The sequence below is a fragment of the Sorex fumeus genome, unplaced genomic scaffold, assembly GCF_029834395.1.
Source record: "Sorex fumeus unplaced genomic scaffold, SorFum_2.1 ptg000039l, whole genome shotgun sequence".
NCBI lineage: Eukaryota > Metazoa > Chordata > Mammalia > Eulipotyphla > Soricidae > Sorex > Sorex fumeus.
Window position 1 is genome coordinate 9,931,755 of NW_026606096.1, and position 19,052 is coordinate 9,950,806.

General features: G+C 40.3%; 1 protein-coding gene across 1 annotated transcript in view; it reads left to right on the top strand.

Annotated features, from left to right (window-relative positions):
- The window catches only part of DOCK5 (dedicator of cytokinesis 5), a 234,346-nt gene that overhangs the window by 133,736 nt on the left and 81,558 nt on the right, over positions 1-19,052 (top strand). Inside the window, exons 11-16 of the mRNA XM_056118939.1 lie at positions 2,050-2,122; positions 7,212-7,354; positions 9,881-10,006; positions 13,273-13,397; positions 14,905-15,003; positions 18,799-18,871. Of these exons, the coding sequence (XP_055974914.1) occupies positions 2,050-2,122; positions 7,212-7,354; positions 9,881-10,006; positions 13,273-13,397; positions 14,905-15,003; positions 18,799-18,871 (639 nt within the window). The remainder of the gene's footprint in view (positions 1-2,049; positions 2,123-7,211; positions 7,355-9,880; positions 10,007-13,272; positions 13,398-14,904; positions 15,004-18,798; positions 18,872-19,052) is intronic.

Here is a 19,052-nt window from a genome sequence, read left to right on the forward strand (position 1 = left end):
AGTCAGGGAAGGATTCAGCCAGGCAGTTCTGGAAACCCGAGAGATGACTCTGCTGTTCAGTGTCAAGGTAGAAGTGAAGCAGAGGGAAGACTGAGCCGCTCACCTGGGGAAGCAGATTCCCTCAAATGACATCTTGTAAAAATTCTTGATATAATTTTTTTGCGGAGTCCCATTAAGGCCTGACAGCAAATTGATGTTTTATTCCTCTTTCCGCAGTTTAATTTCACTAAAATTCTGTTATTTACGTTACTTTGAGAAGATATGTCTTTTATCACTTTTATTTTGTCATGAGAACATTACCTAATTACCCATTTTTTTTTAATCTCCAAACATGCTATCTGGGGGAGTAGATCATTAACCTGTGCTTTATGACTAGATAGAAATTTATTAACCAGAGAATCCTCCAGCCATGGGCCATCTCTAGTTTCAGCAGCTATGGAAGAGTGCTAATAATTCTACAGTTGCTAATCAGTGCCCAGTGATCATCAGTCACTCCTGGGTTCACTCCCCAGCTTTACCACAGAAAATCTTATCTTGGGCCAGTTACTTACCTTTTCTTATCGCTTTCTTTTTTTTGGAGGTGGGGGTCACACTCTATGATGCACAGGGGTTACTCCTGGCTCATGCACTCAGGAATTATTCCTGGCAGGGGGACCATATGGGATGCTGGGAATCAAACCCGGGCCAGCCACATGCAAGGCAAACGCCCTACCTGCTGTGCTATTGCTCCAGCTCCACCTTTTCTTATCTCTTAAAGTCAGTATAAAGAATATGTGCAGTAGTCTCCTTGTTTGTTCATTGCAGCACTGTTTATAATAGCCAGAATCTGGAAAAAACCTGAGTGCCTGAGAACAGATGACTGGTTAAAGAAACTTTGGTACATCTACACAATGGAATACTATGTAGCTGTTAGAAAAGATGAAGTCATGAAATTTACATACAAGTGGTACTACATGGAAAGTATCATGTTAAGTGAAATGAGTCAGAAAGAGCGGGATAGACACAGAAAGATTGCATTCATCTGGGGAACATAGAGTAACAAAATAGGAGACTAACACCCAAGAATTGCCGAGATTATTACCAGGAGTTTTGCTCCATGGCTTGGAGGCCAGCTGCACATGCTAGGGGAAAAAGCAGCTCAGATAGAGAAGGGAGCACCAAATAAAGGGTGTTGGGAGGATCCTCCCAGGATGGGAGATGCATGCTGAAAGTAGACTGTAGACTGAATATGATTGCACTCAATGCCTCTTTTGCAAGTCACAGCACCCAAAAAGAGAGCGAGAACAAAAGGAAATTCCCTGCCAGAGACAGGGTGGGATGGGGGGGATGGCGGGGCTGGGACAAATACTAGGATCAGTGGTGGTGGAGAATGGGCACTGGTGGAGGGATGGGTACTCGATCATTGTATAACTGAAACCCAAGGACAAAAATGTGTAAGTCTACAACTGTAGCTCATGGTGTTTCACTAATGAAAATTAAAAAAAAGAAAAAGGATATGTCCAGTAGTCTTAACACAGTGCTTTATTAATTGTTCTTCATGTGCAGATTTTCTCATCATCTTCTCCTTTTTGCTACTGGTGCCCTGGCTTGCCTCAGTTTCTATAAAAACCAGGTGACACTGTGCCACTTAAAGCAATGTCCGAGTACTTCAAAGCTTGAGTTTCTCTCCCAGATCTTTAATTCTGTGACACTTAACCAAAAAAAAAAAAAAAAAAGTGTTTTCTGTTTCTCTAATGGTAGGGTTTCTGAAAAATAAAATCTTATTTCAAGTTTATCGGGAATTTAGCAGCTCAGTCTTACAGAACTCTTTAATGGATGTTATCTAGGAGAGCTGAGAAAAATCCAGGCCTCTCATTGAGCTCTTAATGAATTGCTCCTCTGGTAGACTGGGGACACTGGGCCCCACTGTTGGCAAAGAAATGAAAGAAAGGACCCTGCTTGCTATCTTTCTTCCCCTAATGCCTTGTTGATCGATACTGAAATTTTCATAGGAACTCACTGAGGCCTAAAGCCGTTGGTTTCTTTAATTACGTTTATCTTTTTTCCTAGTGATGGACATCACTGATATCATTCATGGGAAGGTGGATGATGAAGAAAAGCAGCATTTTATTCCCTTTCAGCAGTAAGTACCTTGGCATTTCTCCCAGGTGACTTGAGACCTAGATTAGCCTGTTGCATGGTGTATTAACACATAACCAGGTGCGAGAAACCATTTCCCAGTTAAGGAAACAAAGTCTTGGCTGACAGTTGTCAGATTGGAGCTGACAGAAGACAATTCAAAGTTCCTTGTACCGGATTTTATGAGGCTGAGCTGGACTTCCTCAGTTCTACGCAAAATGATTGGAGGAAGATAAGGGCCGAAACTGCATCTGTCTTGGACAGAAGAGAGCAGTGAGCAGTGCCGTGGAAGAGTCAGAAATACGCAATGTGGGGGCTGGACAGATCGTGCAGCAGTTAAGGTGCTTGTCTTGCACGTGGCCAACCTGGGTTTGATCCCAGGCATCCCAGATGGTCCCCCGAACCCACCAGTTGTGATCCCTGAGCACAGAGCTGCGATTAACCCCAGAGCATTGCTGGTCCAAAACAACAGAAAGAAATGCCCATACTCTGGGCAAGTGTCCTGTACACCGGCAGTCCCGTGGGAAGCCCTGAGATTCTAGCGCTGGAGGCTGCGTACCAGTCCTCGTGCCTCTGTTAGAACACCAGACTCCTGTTAATCTGGAGTCTGCTCCCAAGATGCTGTCAGGTGATGCTGCTGATTTGGGGGCCACGCTCTGAGCTAAGGAGCTGTGAGAGTGAAGGGCTAAGCCACCCCGGTTCCTGCAACGGAGATGCACCCTCCCTGGGTGTCTGTGAAAGGATTCCCCACAGAAGTCTACTGTCCCTGTTCCTGAGACACTGTTGGTGAGCCAGCCAGTCCTGTTCGCCGTCGTTTGGAAGAAGTCAAGGTGTAAACCTTGCCACACAGCTGCATTCCACCTGCCCCGTATGGGGAAGAGGGCTAGGGAATCCCAGCGGGAAAAGATTTGTCATTTAGAGAAGGCTATTGTCTTAGCTAACTTGTGACTCCAACAACAGATCATGACAAACTGAGAGTTCCAGAAACTAGCCCGGGGACATTGAGTTAATACGCATTTTTCAAGTATTATTATATTATCAATAATTTTTATAAACTGCTATTTTTTTTTTTCGTTTTGGGTCACACCCGGCGATGCTCAGGGGTTACTCCTGACTTTGCACTCAGGAATCTCTCCTAGAGGTGCTCAGGGGACCATATGGGATGCTGGGAATCGAACCCGGGTGAGCTGCGTGCAAGGCAAACGCCCTATCCGCTGTGCTATTGCTCCAGCCCCCTATAAACTACTATTTTTAATACTAAGAATCATAATGAATCATTATTAAGCAAAATAAATTAAGCAGAATAATTTGTATAAGAATATCATCTAACATTTAATAAACACAAAACAAAGCCTGATCTTAATACCTTTTATCACCTTTTATCACTGTTAATCTCAGTTGCAAGTAAGTGTAAAAGCTATGAGTATTAAAATGCTGCAGGAACATAGGAGTTTTATATAATAGAGATATGTGGGAGGCTTTTCTGAGTCACAGCAATTATTCAACTAAAAAATTGACAGGTTTAATCACACAACTTATATATATATACATATGTACATATATATATCAACAGTATACATATACACACGCTGCAGATGTTTTGTTGACTATGCATCATGTGTTTATAAATTTAATAAATATTTCATGCATATGAAAAATGATGAGTATTAACATATGAAAATTAATAAGAAGCTGGCAGTGTGGTTGAAGGGGTAGAGCATGTGCCTTTCGTGTAAAAGGCCCTGATTTCAGTCCCTGGCACTGTGTGGCCTCCGCCTACTTTGGATTTTTGTCCTTCAAGTAACAGAAACAATAACAGCAAGAAAAAGAAAAAGAAAACAATTATATGGAAAAGGAAATAAAGGTGTGACCTATAAATCCATTGGGGATTTATGGAATACAACTTAAATAAGGAACTTAGTTTTTGTCTTGACCAAGTTTTAAAAATGTTAAGATATCTAGTGGAGATAAATCTAGGATAAACAAATCAAACATTACTTAAAGGAATATAAGTTGTTCCACTGCATTAAAAGCCTCAAATTCTAGATATTAAAGATTGCACTCCATCATTAGCAGGGATTATTTCTGCTCATATGAATGGATGATTATTGCCATTTTTAGTTTTTCATTTTTCTACAGTAAATATATATGATTTTATTTAAATTTGAAGAATTTCAATATTTCAGTTTTTAATCAGCACCTTAGGATCAGTTTATAAATATGTAACAGGAGGTATAGTTTATGCTAAATAGTAATTAACTTATTAATTTAGAGACTATTATTTTTTAAGTAATTAATATTATTTAAAATTTGTACTCACTTGTTATTATATTGCTTACAACTGACACTCCAAAATTATGCTGGTCTAAATGATGCTTAATGCTGATACTAATTTTTGGAAACTCTGAAATTTACATTTTCTGCTCCCAATATAACTATACCCATATATTTAGCCTTGTATTTTAATAAGTGTGTTACATTTAACATGGTACTGTATTGAAGAAATAAATATACAATATAAAATAAAATATAAATAAAATATATGAATACATAAAATATATCAAAATATAAATATACTTAAAAATGAGTTTATTAACTTTTATATATGAGTACTGTTCTTGTACACATAGGTGTAAAATTATATATTGCTATTAGATATATATGTATATATATCTTGTATACTTACATGAAATATATGAGAGAAGCATTTATGGTCATGAAAGCTATATAAAATATATGTGACAGTGTGACAGTGTGTAATATATAACTACTATATATTATAGTAGCAGGGTCAGCATTCATAGCCATAAACATTCTTCTGCTCCATATATTTCTATATATGATTTGATGATAAATATAGGTAAAAATAGCACTTACAGGTATGGAAGGTAACTCAAATATGTATTCATGTTTGTTTCATCACTGAGCTTCTCTGAGAAACTTTTTGCTGTGTAACTTCAGCCCCAGCTCTCAGCCAGCAGCCAGGTTCAGGGCCCTGAGGTGGTCTCCACCGACTAGTGATGCTTTCGGTCTCTGGGAGCCAGGCCCTAGCTCGACCCCCACCCACTGTACAGCCCGCAGCTTCCACCCAGTGTGCATGATGCAAATTTGTGGTAAATGAAGATTTGTGACAAATTTTCATGAATTATCTCAAAAGCTTTATAGGGATGATAATATTATATCACATATATATAATAATTATAATAATGTAGCTATTATAATTATAGATTACTGTAATTATAATATTTTAAGTCACTCTTAGGAGCTTTTTATATGTATATTATGTCACACCATCTCAAAAGGTGTCATATGGAGGGACCAGACTGTTAGTACAACAGGTTAGGTTAGGGCACTTGTCTTGTACATGGTTGACCCAGATTCGATCCCTGGCACCCAATATGTTCCCTTGAGACAACCAGGGCTGATCTCTGAGTGCAGAGCCAGGTGTAAGCCTTGAGGACCGCCTGCAGTGGCACCAAAATGAAACAATAGCCACCACAAAACCCAAACAAAAAAGGGTCATTTGGAAACAACGGGTTTTGAAAACAGTTTCCATGTTTAGTGACTTGGTGCAGTCACCGCCCCCATCCTGGCTGCCAGCTCTCCCCACACACACACTCCTTTTGTTAGGCTACAGATCAGAGAGCTGGAGAAAGCTGCCTGTGTAGTGGGCAGAGCCGCAGTGGGGAAAGACTGGAGCCTTTTGTGCCCCATCAGGCTGTGTGGTTTCTGATCGCACTTGTGCTGTCCAGTGAGTGGGGGCTGTGTTTGGATCTGCGATCATACTCAGCCATATGTGCTCCTTCAAGTGATGTCTGTTTGCTGCTGCAGTCCAGCATGTCAATTGGCACCACACGGGAATCTTAGAACGCCCTCCAAACTCTGCTTCGTACTTACTGCTCTGTACTTGAAGTGTCTGGAGGCGGCCCTGGCATATGGTCTAAGCCTGTCCTCTGGCAAGTGAGTAAACTCAGGCCAGCAGGGGGCTGGCGGAGTTCACTAGCAAAGTCCTGCCCCTTGCCTCGGCCCTTTGATTCCATGACAGAAACCTGTCCTACCTGCTAGAGATCCTCAAGCATTGCTCCTGGCTTCTGGTTAATATTTGAAAGTCAGTATTGTTTGTTCTTGGATTTTCCTTCTCTTGAGCCCAAGTTAGATGAACCTAGTGGGGTTTTTTGTTTTGTTTTGTTTTGTTTTGTTTTTTGGTCATACCCATCGATGCTTAAGGGTTACTCCTGGCTCTGCACTCAGGAATTACTCCTGGAAGTGCTCGGGGAATGGATGCTGAACCCAGGTCAGCTGCTTGTAAGACAAACGCCCTACCCGCTGTGCTATTGCTCTGGCCCCAAATCTAATGTTTTAAAATAGAGACGTGTGTGGGTGCAGGGTAGGATGGGAAGGGTGGTGGTGGTAAGGGGGAACCAGTGGTAAAGCAGTTAGGGCACTTGCCTTGCATGTGGCCCACCTAGGTTTAACCCCCAAAACCATGTATGGTCCCCCTAGTTCTGCCAGGAGTGAACCTTCAGGTATGGTCCCTACAACAAACAAAAAGGAAAGGAAGGAAGGGAGGGAGGGAGGGAGGGAGAGAGGGAGGGAAAGAAAGAAAGAAAGAAAGAAAGAAAGAAAGAAAGAAAGAAAGAAAGAAAGAAAGAAAGAAAGGGAGGGAGGGAGGGAGGGAGGGAAAGGTTAGGAAAAGAAAAAAAAAGAAAAGAAAAGAAAAGGGAAAAAAAGCAAAGCAAAAGGGAATTCCCTGCCACAGAGACAGGGTGGGATGGGGGGGGATGGGGGATGGAAGGGATACTGGGACCCGTGGTGGTGGAAAATGGGCACTGGTGGAGGGATGGGTACTTGATCATTGTATAACTGAAACCCAAGCACAAAAATTTGTAAGTCTACAACTGTACCTCATGGTGTTTCACTAATAAAAATTAAAAAAAGAAAAGAAAGAGGGGAAAAGATGGTATTCTGGTCAGGTGTGTGTAGAGTTTGTATTTCAGTTTTTCCCATAGGGCCCACCACCTTCTAAGACTGTGCCAAGACTGTGCCACAGACACTTTCCCTCTTTTCCTTATCTCTCCTTTTTGTCTTTCCAGAATAGCAATGGAGACCTATATTCGGCAGAGACAGCTAATCATGTCACCATTGATAACATCCCATGTGATTGGGGAGAATGAGCCACTCACTTCGGTCCTGAATAAAGTGATAGCAGGAAAGGAAGTAAATCACAAAGGACAAGGTACACAGCTTATGTACTCAGCAGGGAGGGACCATCGGTGGAGGTGGCATTCTGAGCTGGTGGTGGGACTTCTGCCCTTTCTGGATCTTTCCTGCCTATGATGCCAACTCTATTGGGTTCTGCCCATCTTGGCTTCTTGCTAGGGCCACTGAGCACTGACGAGCTCTGAGCAGGCAGCGAGCATTGATTTAATCACAGCTGTATTTTCTAAATTCCCTGAAACAGATTTTTATCCCCTGAGTCTTTCTTTATTTCTGTCTATCCTTCGATCCTGCTGGTGCATAGAGAAAAACAAATCCAGGAATAATTCTGTACTATTCTCTGAATATTTCTTTTCCCTGATACTGCCTAAAACTAAAAGGAAGGACACTAAAGTCATACAAATGAGTAGTATTAATACAAAACAATGGTTTCAGTAACAAAACTTTAAGGAACTCTTTAGAAGCTCTGTATTTCATTCTCTTGACACCACTTGAAAAGAAATTCCAGAGTACAGAACCAGGAGTAACCCCTGAGCATTGCTGGGTGTGACCCAAACACCAGTAAAAAAATAAAATAAAACTATTTGTGGCTTGAGCAATAATACAGCGGGTAGGGCACAGGGGTTCAGTTTCAATACCTGGCACCCTGTATGGTTCACTCCTGATGAGGAATGAGCCCAGAATGCAGAACCACGAGTAAGCCCGATGCACCGGTTGGTGTGGTCAAAACCAGCATTGTCCTCCCGTTGCTCATTAATTTGCTCCAGCAGGCCCAGTAACGTCTCCATCTTGAGACTTGTTGTTACTGTGTTTGGCATATTGAATACGGCACGGGTAGCTTGCCAGGCTTGGCTGTGCGGGCGAGATACTCTTGGTAGCTTGCCAGGCTCTCCGAGAGGGACGGAAGAATCGAACCCAGCTGGGCTGGGCTGGCTGCGCACAAGGCAAATGCCCTACTGCTGTGCTGTCAAAAAAGCAAAGGAAAAAGCAAAACAAAGCAAAATATTTTAAGTTAAAAAACTATTTTGAATATAAGTTACCTAGTCATTATGTGTGTTTATGAATTTTAAAAAATTTTCTTTCTCAGTGTTTGAGTTATTTTTTGGGGTTTGAGGGGTCTGACCAATTCAGGAGATGTATGGACCCCTATGGTAATGGGGGTTGAACTGGGATTTGTTACATGCAAAACCTGAGCCTAATGTTAAGGCTGTACTGTCTCCCTAACCCTTCAGTGGTTGAGTTCTTTATATAATAAAGGTAAGAATAAGGTATATAGTTTTCATTATTTTGGTTTGTCAAATATATATATATAAAGCTATATAAAATGTGTGTATACATATATGTATATATACATATAACTCTTAAGTATTCTTTGTGGTTTGTTTGTACTCTTTTTATTTGTGAGAACCATAATTTTTTTCTAGTGGGTATCAATTGCTAACTTCATATGAGTATATTGCTGTTCTGTCAAATTTAAAACTTAATTTGTTTCAGATTTTTCAGATTTTTTTGTTTTTGTGATTTTTTCCATCTCTTACCTACAAAGATTATTCACTCTACCTTCATTTTTATTATTCAATAACTCTACCTTTTTTTCTTTCACTGTTTCTTTTTTCTATGTAATTTATTAGAAATTTATTCCACTACTTTTTATTTTTAATATTCTTCATGCCAGGCAAATGTAACAGCCTCATACAAGTCAGGCGTGTGTTGTACCACTGAACTCTATGACCCCTGAAAATTTATTTTAAGTGAAAAGATGTACTATAAAATGAAAAAATGCACTATAAAATTAGGTTGACTATTTTAACCAAGAAAATTACCTCGCCAAATTTATGAAATTGTTCCTTTTTAAAAATTATTGATCATGCCTATTTTGGCATATATCAAAATTGCCACATATCAAATTATTGATGTGTTCAATGATGGTGACTATAGTACGTATTCAATATAGTTCGACTTACTTTTGTTAATTAATTTTTTTTAAGGCCTGGCCAGCAGTACTCAGGGTCTGTGCTTGGCTCTGTGATCAGGAGTGACCTTTAGCAGGGCTTTAGGGGAGTCAGATGTGATACTGGGGATTAAACAGGGACAGACACTTGCAAGGCAAGCACCTTACCTTCTGCACTGTCTCTGTGGTCCCTCCATTGGTTTTTGTTTCTCTTATACCAAGTAGTGTAAGAGATACCCCCAGTAGTATCATATACTGCTATGGTTTTTTTATTTTGATACATGATAGATTGGTCTTTTATTTGTTTAATAAAATTTAGTAGTTCTTTAAAAAAAGTGAGGTATAGTTTGTTTATAGTAATACATGTTTTAGGGATACTATCTGTATTTTTATTTCCCACAAGCTCCCTTTACATTCATCAAATTCCCAAAGCAGTCCTATTATGACTTTAATTGGAGTGTCGTTAGGAATCGTTAGGAATCTTTTAAGTAGGCATCCATATATTAATACAAGGCATATCAACTTTTTCGTGATTAGGTGTATGTCTAGGATGTAGGTCACACATACTAAAGGTTTATCTTTGTTTCTTTTAAGGGCTCTGGGTGTCTTTGAAGCTCTTGCCCGGTGACCTCACACAGGTTCAGAAGAACTTTTCCCACTTGGTGGATAGATCTACAGCAATAGCTCGGAAAATGGGCTTCCCTGAAATAATACTTCCAGGTTAGTACTTTGCTAGAGTCACTTGTTCTATTTCCTTTAGTGCATCCATCTGTGCAGCAGATACTTGTGAAAGGACAATTGACCAACACCTAAGAACAGTACAGACAAGGGCCAGGGGGATCGCTCCATGGTTTGGAAGCCTGCCTCATGTGCTGGGGAAAGAGGCAGTTGGGATGGAGAGAAGGGACCACTAAGTCAATGATGGCTGGAGGGTACGCTCAGAATGGGTGATGTGTGTTTTGTGATCACTCCTAGTGGTGTGCAGTGACCATGTGGTTGTGGGGATCAAAGTGAGACCTCCTGTATGCAAAGCATGTGTCCAGTCTGTTAAATCATCTCTCTGGCCCTTACCTTTATTTTAAATGTTGGAACTCTTGTCTGGTCCTAAGATTCTGCATTGCTTTTGTAGGGCTGCTAACAGCAAAGTGCCATGGACTAGAGTTTTAAACAACAAACACTGATTTTTCTCACAGGTCTGTACATTGAGAGTTGGAGATTGAGGCCTCTTTTCATGGCTTGTAGGTGGTACTTCTCCCTTTGTTTCCACCTAAGATCTCTTCTTGTAAAGACACCAGCATATTACCAAGGGGGCCCATCATATGATCTCATTTTTCTTAATTACCCTATTAAAGACTCTCTCTCCAGAAATAATCACATTCGGAGGTTCTAAGGGTTAGGATTTCCACCAAAATCTTTTAAGGGGAGACAGTTCAATCCACAACAGTCTTTCCTTCTCATATTTTTTCACTCGGGGGATCTCATCCACTCATTGGGTTTCTTTGTATTTCTTGCCTTTAAATCCATATCGCTAGCCCCAATGTCCCTCTTATGAACTCCATTCTCATGCATTCAATTACTATCTGGTCTTGTCAGGAGGTGCTATCTTCAACATTCTTCTCTCTTTAAAACTGGTTAAGTCTTACTCAAATTGTCCTCTTGGAACTTGTAATCCTGTATAGTCTTGGCTGGAGAAGGCAAGTGCCTCCCACTATACTCTCTCTCTCTCTCTCTCTCTCTCTGGCCCTGACCATATTTATTTTTTTTCTTTATGATAGGCCTTACATATTTAGTAATTTAATTTTAAAAAATTAAACCCTCCCCCACTCTCTGGAACACATCCTTCTCCATCTCTTTGAGTCATTTCTGTAGAAGCAATTAAAAAAAATTTTTTTTTTTAATTTGGGAAGTGGTTGCTCAGAGGTACCTGGCCCGCTGCTGTTGATACTCTGCCTGATTGAGTAGGTGCTCTGGCTGGGTGATGCTTGGGTCATCAAGGCTACACCTGCCAGTACTTTGGAGGTCACGAAGTATTTGAGATTAAACTTGGGGCCTTATGTATACAAGCCATGTGCTCCCGCACTCTGAGCTGTCTCCCAAGCCCTGATTTGTTGTTGTTGTTGTTGTTAAGAGGCTGTGTTTTGGCACAGAATTCTATAAACTTATTTTGCGACTGCACGGCTAGTACAGTGTGTTGCATACTTGCATTGTATGCAACTAATTCAGGTTTGATCCCCAGCAACCCTTATGGTTTCCTGAGCCCAACCAGGAGTTATCCCCAAGCACAGAGCCAGGAGTAAGCCCTGAGCACTGTCAAGTGTGGTCAGTATTCTCCATCCCACTAACACTCCCCACCACCACACCCTCAGCCTTTCCTCTCCCATGATAAGCTTCATACTGAATACTAGTTCTCATTTTCTGTTGCCTCTGGGATTTGTTATTTCTTCACTATGTTTCCTTATTATCCCACATATGATGGAGCTTATTCTGTGTTCTTTTTCTCTAAACTTCCCTCAGCATGATACTCTTCAGATTCATTCATCCACGCAGCAGCAAATCGCATATTTTTGGCTTGTCAGTAGTATTCCGTTGTGCATCTATATTCTAGCTTTTTATTCAATCATCTGTTCTTGAACACTTGAGCAGTTTCCAGGTTGGGCTAATGAGATTAGAGCTAATGAGTTTAGAACATTGGAGTGCAAATGTTCTTTCTGAATTGAGTTTTGAAACCAGGTCCCTATTTTTTAAAATTGTATTTTTTACTGATTAACAACAAAATTTATAGGCAGAAATTATTTTAGTAATCATAAGCATAATTAAGCCAATTCAGTGAATGCAAAGAATTCTACAGGCCCTCAGAAATAGTATCTCTCTTAGTTTACTCAGTGATTAAAAGTTAATGCATTTAGTAAGCATTCGTTAATTTTAGCCTTTACTATTTTCAGATGTATTAACATATCACGCTCTCTAAGGCACTATTGGGGAAAAAAATCTCCTGCTCCTGCCTCATGAGCAGGGGAGAAGGCAGTTGGAATAGAGAAGGGATCAGTAAGTCAATGATGGCTGGAGGGATAGTTCAGGATGCGAGATGTGTGCTGAAAGTAGATAAAGAATCAAACATGATGGCCCCTCAGTATCTGTATTGCAAACCATAATGCCCCAAAGTAGAGAGAGAGTATGGGGGAAATTGTGTGCCACAGAGGCAGGGGTAGGGGTGGGAATGGTGGGGGCGCGGGGGTGGGGTACTGGGGACATTGATGGTGGAAAATGTGCACTGGTGGAGGGATGGGTATTTGATCATTGTATGACTGAAAATCAAACATGAAAGCTTTATAACTGTATCTCACAGTAATTCAATAAAAAATAAAATAAATCTGTTGCTATAGCTCATTAAAGTATAGGGCCCAAGAGATAGTAAAAGGCAGTGTGCTTGCCTTATATGCAGTTTGTCCACGTTCAATCCTTGGTACCACTAGGAATCCCAAGCTCTGTCAGGAGTGACCTCTGAGAATCATCGGGTGTGATCCAAACAGAAAATAAAGTAAATAAATATTGAAATACATCATCTGCTTATTATTAAAAAATAAAGGTTAATTAAAAAATAGATTCCCATAAAAAAAGTTGTGTTTTTATAATTCACGTTAAAACACCTTATGTATGGAAAGAAGATCAGGTAAGCTGAAGAGAATAGTGTGTGTGTGTGTGTGTGTGTATGAGTGTGTGTGTGTATATAATATGAACGTTTGCTATTTTATTTATATCTTTTCCCTATGGGGACCATACCCCATGGTGTTTGGGGCTACTTCTAGTGGTGCTGGGGTACCATATGGTACTGAATTGACCCTAGGCCTCATGCATGTGGAGCATACACTTCAGCCCTTTAAACCATCTCTCCAGTTCCTTGCTTAAACTTTCATATGTTTATTGTACCTTAAGATTAAAAATGACATGGTAGCATCACTCATAGTTTGGATTGTACTATTTTACAGGAGATGTTCGTAATGATATATATGTTACCTTAATCCATGGGGAGTTTGACAAAGGAAAAAAGAAGACCCCGAAGAATGTGGAGGTGACCATGTCTGTATATGATGAGGAGGGCAAGCTCCAGGAAGTACGTGGTGTTGCCCACAATCCCTGCTGTCTTCACCCTTTTTCCTATAATAATAATGGACTCTTGCTCAGATGTTAATTCTTCCCACATTCTGGTGCATTTGCTTTCTCATAAGGGAAAAACATAACATCTGTTAAATTTATGGTGTGCCTTTACCAGTTTTTCTAATCATAAGCTTGTTTAGAATCTTCTCCCCCCCTTTTTTGGGGGGGGGTGTTTTGTTGGCCATGCCTGGCAGTGCTCAGGACTTACTCCTGGCTCTGTGCTTAGGGGTCACTCCTGGAAGGGACTTAGGGGACCATATGGGATACTGGGGATTGAACCCCAATTGGCTACATGCAAGGCAAGCACCCTATTTGCTATACTATTGTTCCGACCCCTAGATTCTTATTTTCATATTTTGTTGCTAAAGGAATAACAAGCGCTTGATGATTTCATATGTGAGCCTCTGCTGCAGAAGTTCTTTATCATTTTCAAGTTGTTTTGCATCAGACCCAGTGAATTCCTAGGGCTTAAGGGAAGGTAGCTGCATGCCAAGTCGCATTGAAAGGCATGTGTTCTCTTCTGGCTGAGGTACAGCAGAGGACATCTGTCCAGTAGAACTACTACATCAGTGGAGATCTAGGTCAGCACAATTGGCAGTTACTGCTGCTCTTTAGTTTTGAGTATTTGGAAACTCAACTCCGAAAGGATAATTTCTTTCCTCAGAGAATCACAGAAGCAAGTGGTAAAGCTCAGACAGGATCCATGTATTCTGGTTTCTGGTCCAGAGCTAATCCAAGTCTGCCATAATCACCAATTTGGGGAGGTCATTCCTTTTCTTTCCCCAGTTTTGATCCCTGAGTTTGGTTGGGGTCAGTGATCAAACTCAGGGCTTCAGACATACAAAGTCTGTGATCTGCCGTTGAGCATTGTCGGAGGAAGCCAGCCTTGATTCTCATGTCCACGTGAAGGAGAACCAGGGGGTGGGGACAAAAGAAACTGATCTCACCTGAACGTGGCTCCTCTTGTATACGACTTCTATACATGCTGGAATCTAGATAACAAGTTCTTGATTCAGTTAGTTCACCAAGAGCCTCTTTGCACAGGTGTCCCAAGACATTGTCATATACAACCCCATTACTTCCCCATGAATATTGTCATCTTTGCCTTACCTAGCGGTGTGTCTGCACTTGAACCAGAGCTCCTGGTCACTCTCACTAGGCCACTGTTCCCAGAGCAAAAAAAAAGTCTGTGTCTTGGGTTAGGAAAGAAAATAAAAGTTAGACCATGAGTGTGTCAACATAGTACAAGTTGTTTTGTTAGACCATGAGTGTGTCAACATAGTACTGTACGCTTAGACCCTCCAGGTAAGGGTTGCAAGTTCATATTTACTCTGTTTATTGTATATATCAGCAGTTTAAGGCACAGCCTAGCTGTTTGGACTGTAGGAGACCCATCTTAGTATAGGATCTCTTTGCGATAATATGAATATCACCCCCTCTAATTTTTTTCTTTTCATCCAAAGAAAGCAATTCATCCTGGTGCTGGATATGAAGGCATTTCCGAGTACAAATCAGTAGTCTACTATCAAGTCAAGCAGCCCTGCTGGTATGAGACTGTCAAGGTGAGACTATGGCACTGGTAAATCCTTTAGTATATTAAAACTATTCACCTGCCTTTCTTCATTTTTTATCCATCCCTAATATTTTAGATAGGTTGTGTATGGTAAATAATAGGAAATGAAATGATCACTATAATTCTGTATAAGAGCATTTATCTTTATTAATCTCAGATTTTTTTTTTTTTGGAGAGTGTTTAGGCAAACTCATCAGTGCTTATGATTTGTTCTGGCTCTCTGAGTAGGGGTTGCTTCTGGAAGTGCTCAGGGGAAATGGGAAGAGCCAGAGATTAAACTTGCAAGACATACTTGAACTTGCAAGCTGAATGCCAGACGAGGACCTAACCTGCTGTACCATTTCTCTGGTTCACAATTCAATTCTTTGTTGTTGTTGTTGTTGTTGTTTCTTTTGGTGGTGGTGCTCCTTGCTTGGGCTATTGCTCCTAATCCAGTAGGTTTGAGGGAGGCTAACTATGCAGTGCTGGGGATTGAATCTGAGACTCCTGCTTACAAAGCATGCACCCTAGCTGATTGAGCTCTCTCTCCAACCCCCAAACTCAGAATTATCATTATTATTAGTTGTTGTTGTTATTTGGTCACTCTTGGCAGTCCTTTGGGGTTACTCTTAGCTCTGCACTCAGTATTACATAAATGGGTTTGGGGGACCATGTAGGATGCCAGGGATGGAACTCTGGTCAACCAAATGCAAGGAAAGTGCCCTACCAAGTATCCTATCACTCCAACCGCAATTAACTGTTTTTGCCCTCACGCCTGGCTGGGCTCAGTGCTTACTCCTCTACCCTGATGATGTGATTCTGGGGATCAAACTCAGGTTGTGTGTATGCAAAGGCAAGTGTTCTGCCCACTGCATTATCTTGCCAGACCCTAAACTCAGAATTCTTAAATCACGTTTTCATTCTTAAACATGTAAAATTGAAATAGAGAAATTTGAAATTGTAATGTATTCTAGGCTGCCAAGATTTTCTGAAAACAAATGGAAATTTTCACACTCTGCAAGTAGTTGCCTAACATTTTTTCCTTCTTGGCCTCTAATCAAGTTTCCTGGCTGTCTTTTTAGTTTAAATGTGTGTATTACACATTTCAAAGTGCTCTTGGATCATTCATGTCATGTAAGCGTCACAGTCAGTCAGGCAGCTCACTTATCACTGTTACCCCTACTCTCTTTCTGATCCTGTAACTGAGACTCAAAGATGCAGAGTGAAACTCCAAAATGCTAGAGCTCCCTGGTGTCAGATGTTAAATTGGTGCTCTTTTCTTTTGACTCCCAGGCTTCATCAGATCTGTCTGATTGTCCTGGTTTCATGAGTGACATAGAAATGTTAAAAAAAAAAACATCTATGGGGATAGGAGGTTGGAGATGGGCTGGGAAGGAGCACTTGTGGAGGGAAGTGGACACTGGTGAAGGGATAGATGTCAGAACATTGTATGCCTGAAAGGCAATCACGAATAACTTTGTAATTTCCCAGTGACTAAGAAGCAGAAAATTATACTAATGTTTCAATTCAGAAATAATCATTTTGCCACAAATTTATATATTTCATATGTTTGGATTTATGCTGTGTATATAGATACTTATTGTGCTTTTAATGCATTAAGAAGTTCTTCAAACATGTGTGTTTAGGTACTTGCCTGTGTTTATTAAGTGCCCAGTGACATTGCTGATTGGTTCTTTAAAATTGTTATTTTTAGCAAAATGATATATAGCAAAGGCGGATCCTCAACAATTTGGTTCAGTGTTAGCCAGTACTTTTTAAATCGGTCTTGTTACATCTTTGTCACCTTGAAACTACAAAGTCATTTATGATTTGGTTTCTGGCATGCCATATTCCAACACCGACCCCTTCACCCATGTCCACTTCCCTTCACCAGTGGCCTTATTTTCTCACCCACTACTCCAACCAGCCTGCCTCTCTGACAGGCACTTTTTGAAAAAAACGTTTATATATTTTAAAATACTATTTGAAAATTTCATTAAGGACCATTATTTACAAAATTATTGATGGTTGCAGTTCAACACCAATCCCACCACCAGCATTTCTTCCCTCCAACAGTGTTCCTATACTCCCTCCTCAACCCTGCCTGCCACCTTGATAGGCACATTACAAAGTTCATTGGTTGCAGCTTGGCTGTCATGTTTTTAGTATTGTTTTGGTCTTTTCTTTGGATCTATAGCTATAATATATCCCTGCTTTTCCACATCACAGGTATAACTGAAGCCCCTTCCTCTATTCTCCCATTATTTCTCTCTCTCATATTCTTCCTTCCCCTTTGATTATTTTTTCCTCTCTCTTCTCCCTAAGCTCTGGGGTCAAGGGTGATCTAGGCAATCCCCTCTTTACTGAACTACATTTCCTGATCCAGTTATCCTGTGGACCGCAGATACAGTGAGATCATCCTGTTTTGTTCTTCTGGCTTACTTCACTCAACTTGTTATCTTCCAGTTCCCACCGGGTTGCAGCAAATTGCATGATTTCATCATTCCTCACAGCTGCAGCGTATCCATTGTGTCTCTGTACCACGTCTTCATAATCCATTCATCTGTCTGACAGGCCCTTTCCAAATACATTTCTGGCTCTGTGGTTTACAGTACTGTTGCTGATAGGGTTTCATTTAAAGTACTTTACCGTCTGTCAAAACCTCCTGCTCTGGGTTGAACACTTCCCTCCTTCATTGTTGCACTGTTGTCCTCCCTGTCCTATTCCCTATGCCACCCGCCCCATAGCAGGCTTCCTACTGAAGACCAGTTCTGATCTTTCTCTTGCTGCTGGACATTTATGACTCCCATACCATGCTTCTTTATATTCCACATATGAGAGAGATCGTTTTGTGTGTGTATCTCTCTCAAACTAACTTCACTCAACTTGTTACTCTTCAGATCCATCCACATAGCAGCAAAGTAAATGACTTATTTTTTTTTTTCCAAAAAGCTGAGTCGTATTCCATTGTTTGTATGTACCATAGTTTCTTATCTACTTATCTGTGCTTAGGTAGTTGGGCCATTTCTAGATTTCCACTATTGTGAATATTGCTGAACACAGGAGTTCAGATGTCTTTCCTTGGTTGTTTTGGGGCCTTGGGTTATATTACAAAGACTGGAACTGCTGGGCCGGAAGTAATTCCTAGTTTCTTGAGGAGAGTTCATACATTTTTAAAAAAAATTTTGGGCCAGTTGACATTCTCACTTTTAGGAACTGAAGGTTGACTCAGAACAATGTTGAGTTAAAGGACATTATTGGAGAACCTGCTGTCATTCTTGTCATTTATCTAATTTTTCATCACAAACTTTCTGCTCTTTGCTGTTTATCATTTCTGTTCACTGTACCCTCTAAATTATTTATAAGCAAATTATATAAAGTTATGTAATAACTTATGTAAAGACTTCCTTGACCCTACATTTTACCTTTCATTCCTTACCTTCTATTACATACACTAATTTTCACTATATCAATGTACACCTTGCCATTTGAAATATCCCATATAGACCGCAAAGTTTCTCTCTTTCCCTCTTAAATAGTTCCTTTTTCATACTTGAGAAAATACTGGAGGATCTGGTTAGAAACAAAGATGATCTTCTAGTAGTCTTCAGGTGTGGAACTATCTAAATTTCCCTTCAGTGAAATTATATCAAATGTCACACTATTGGAACTAATGCTAAGAAAAGATATTAAAAATAAGCCTGTTTTCTATGAAATGAGCTGTGAATAAAATGTACTTTATATATATGTATATATACACATACATTATGTACATTATATATACTTATTCATTATTATTTTGCAGGTGTCCATTCCTATAGAAGAAGTTGCACATTGCCATATAAGATTTACCTTCCGACATAGATCATCTCAGGAATGTGAGTATTAGGAATCACTGTATTAAAAAATATATTACTACTAAGCTGTGGTTTTGTGTGTCTGGAGACCCTTGTGCTTGGAAATTAGTTGTCATCTTTAGTGCAGGATGCATTGGTGCTAAGGATATCAGTGGTGCTAAGGATATCAGAAAAATGGACTTTCTTGGCCTTTCCTCTGTAT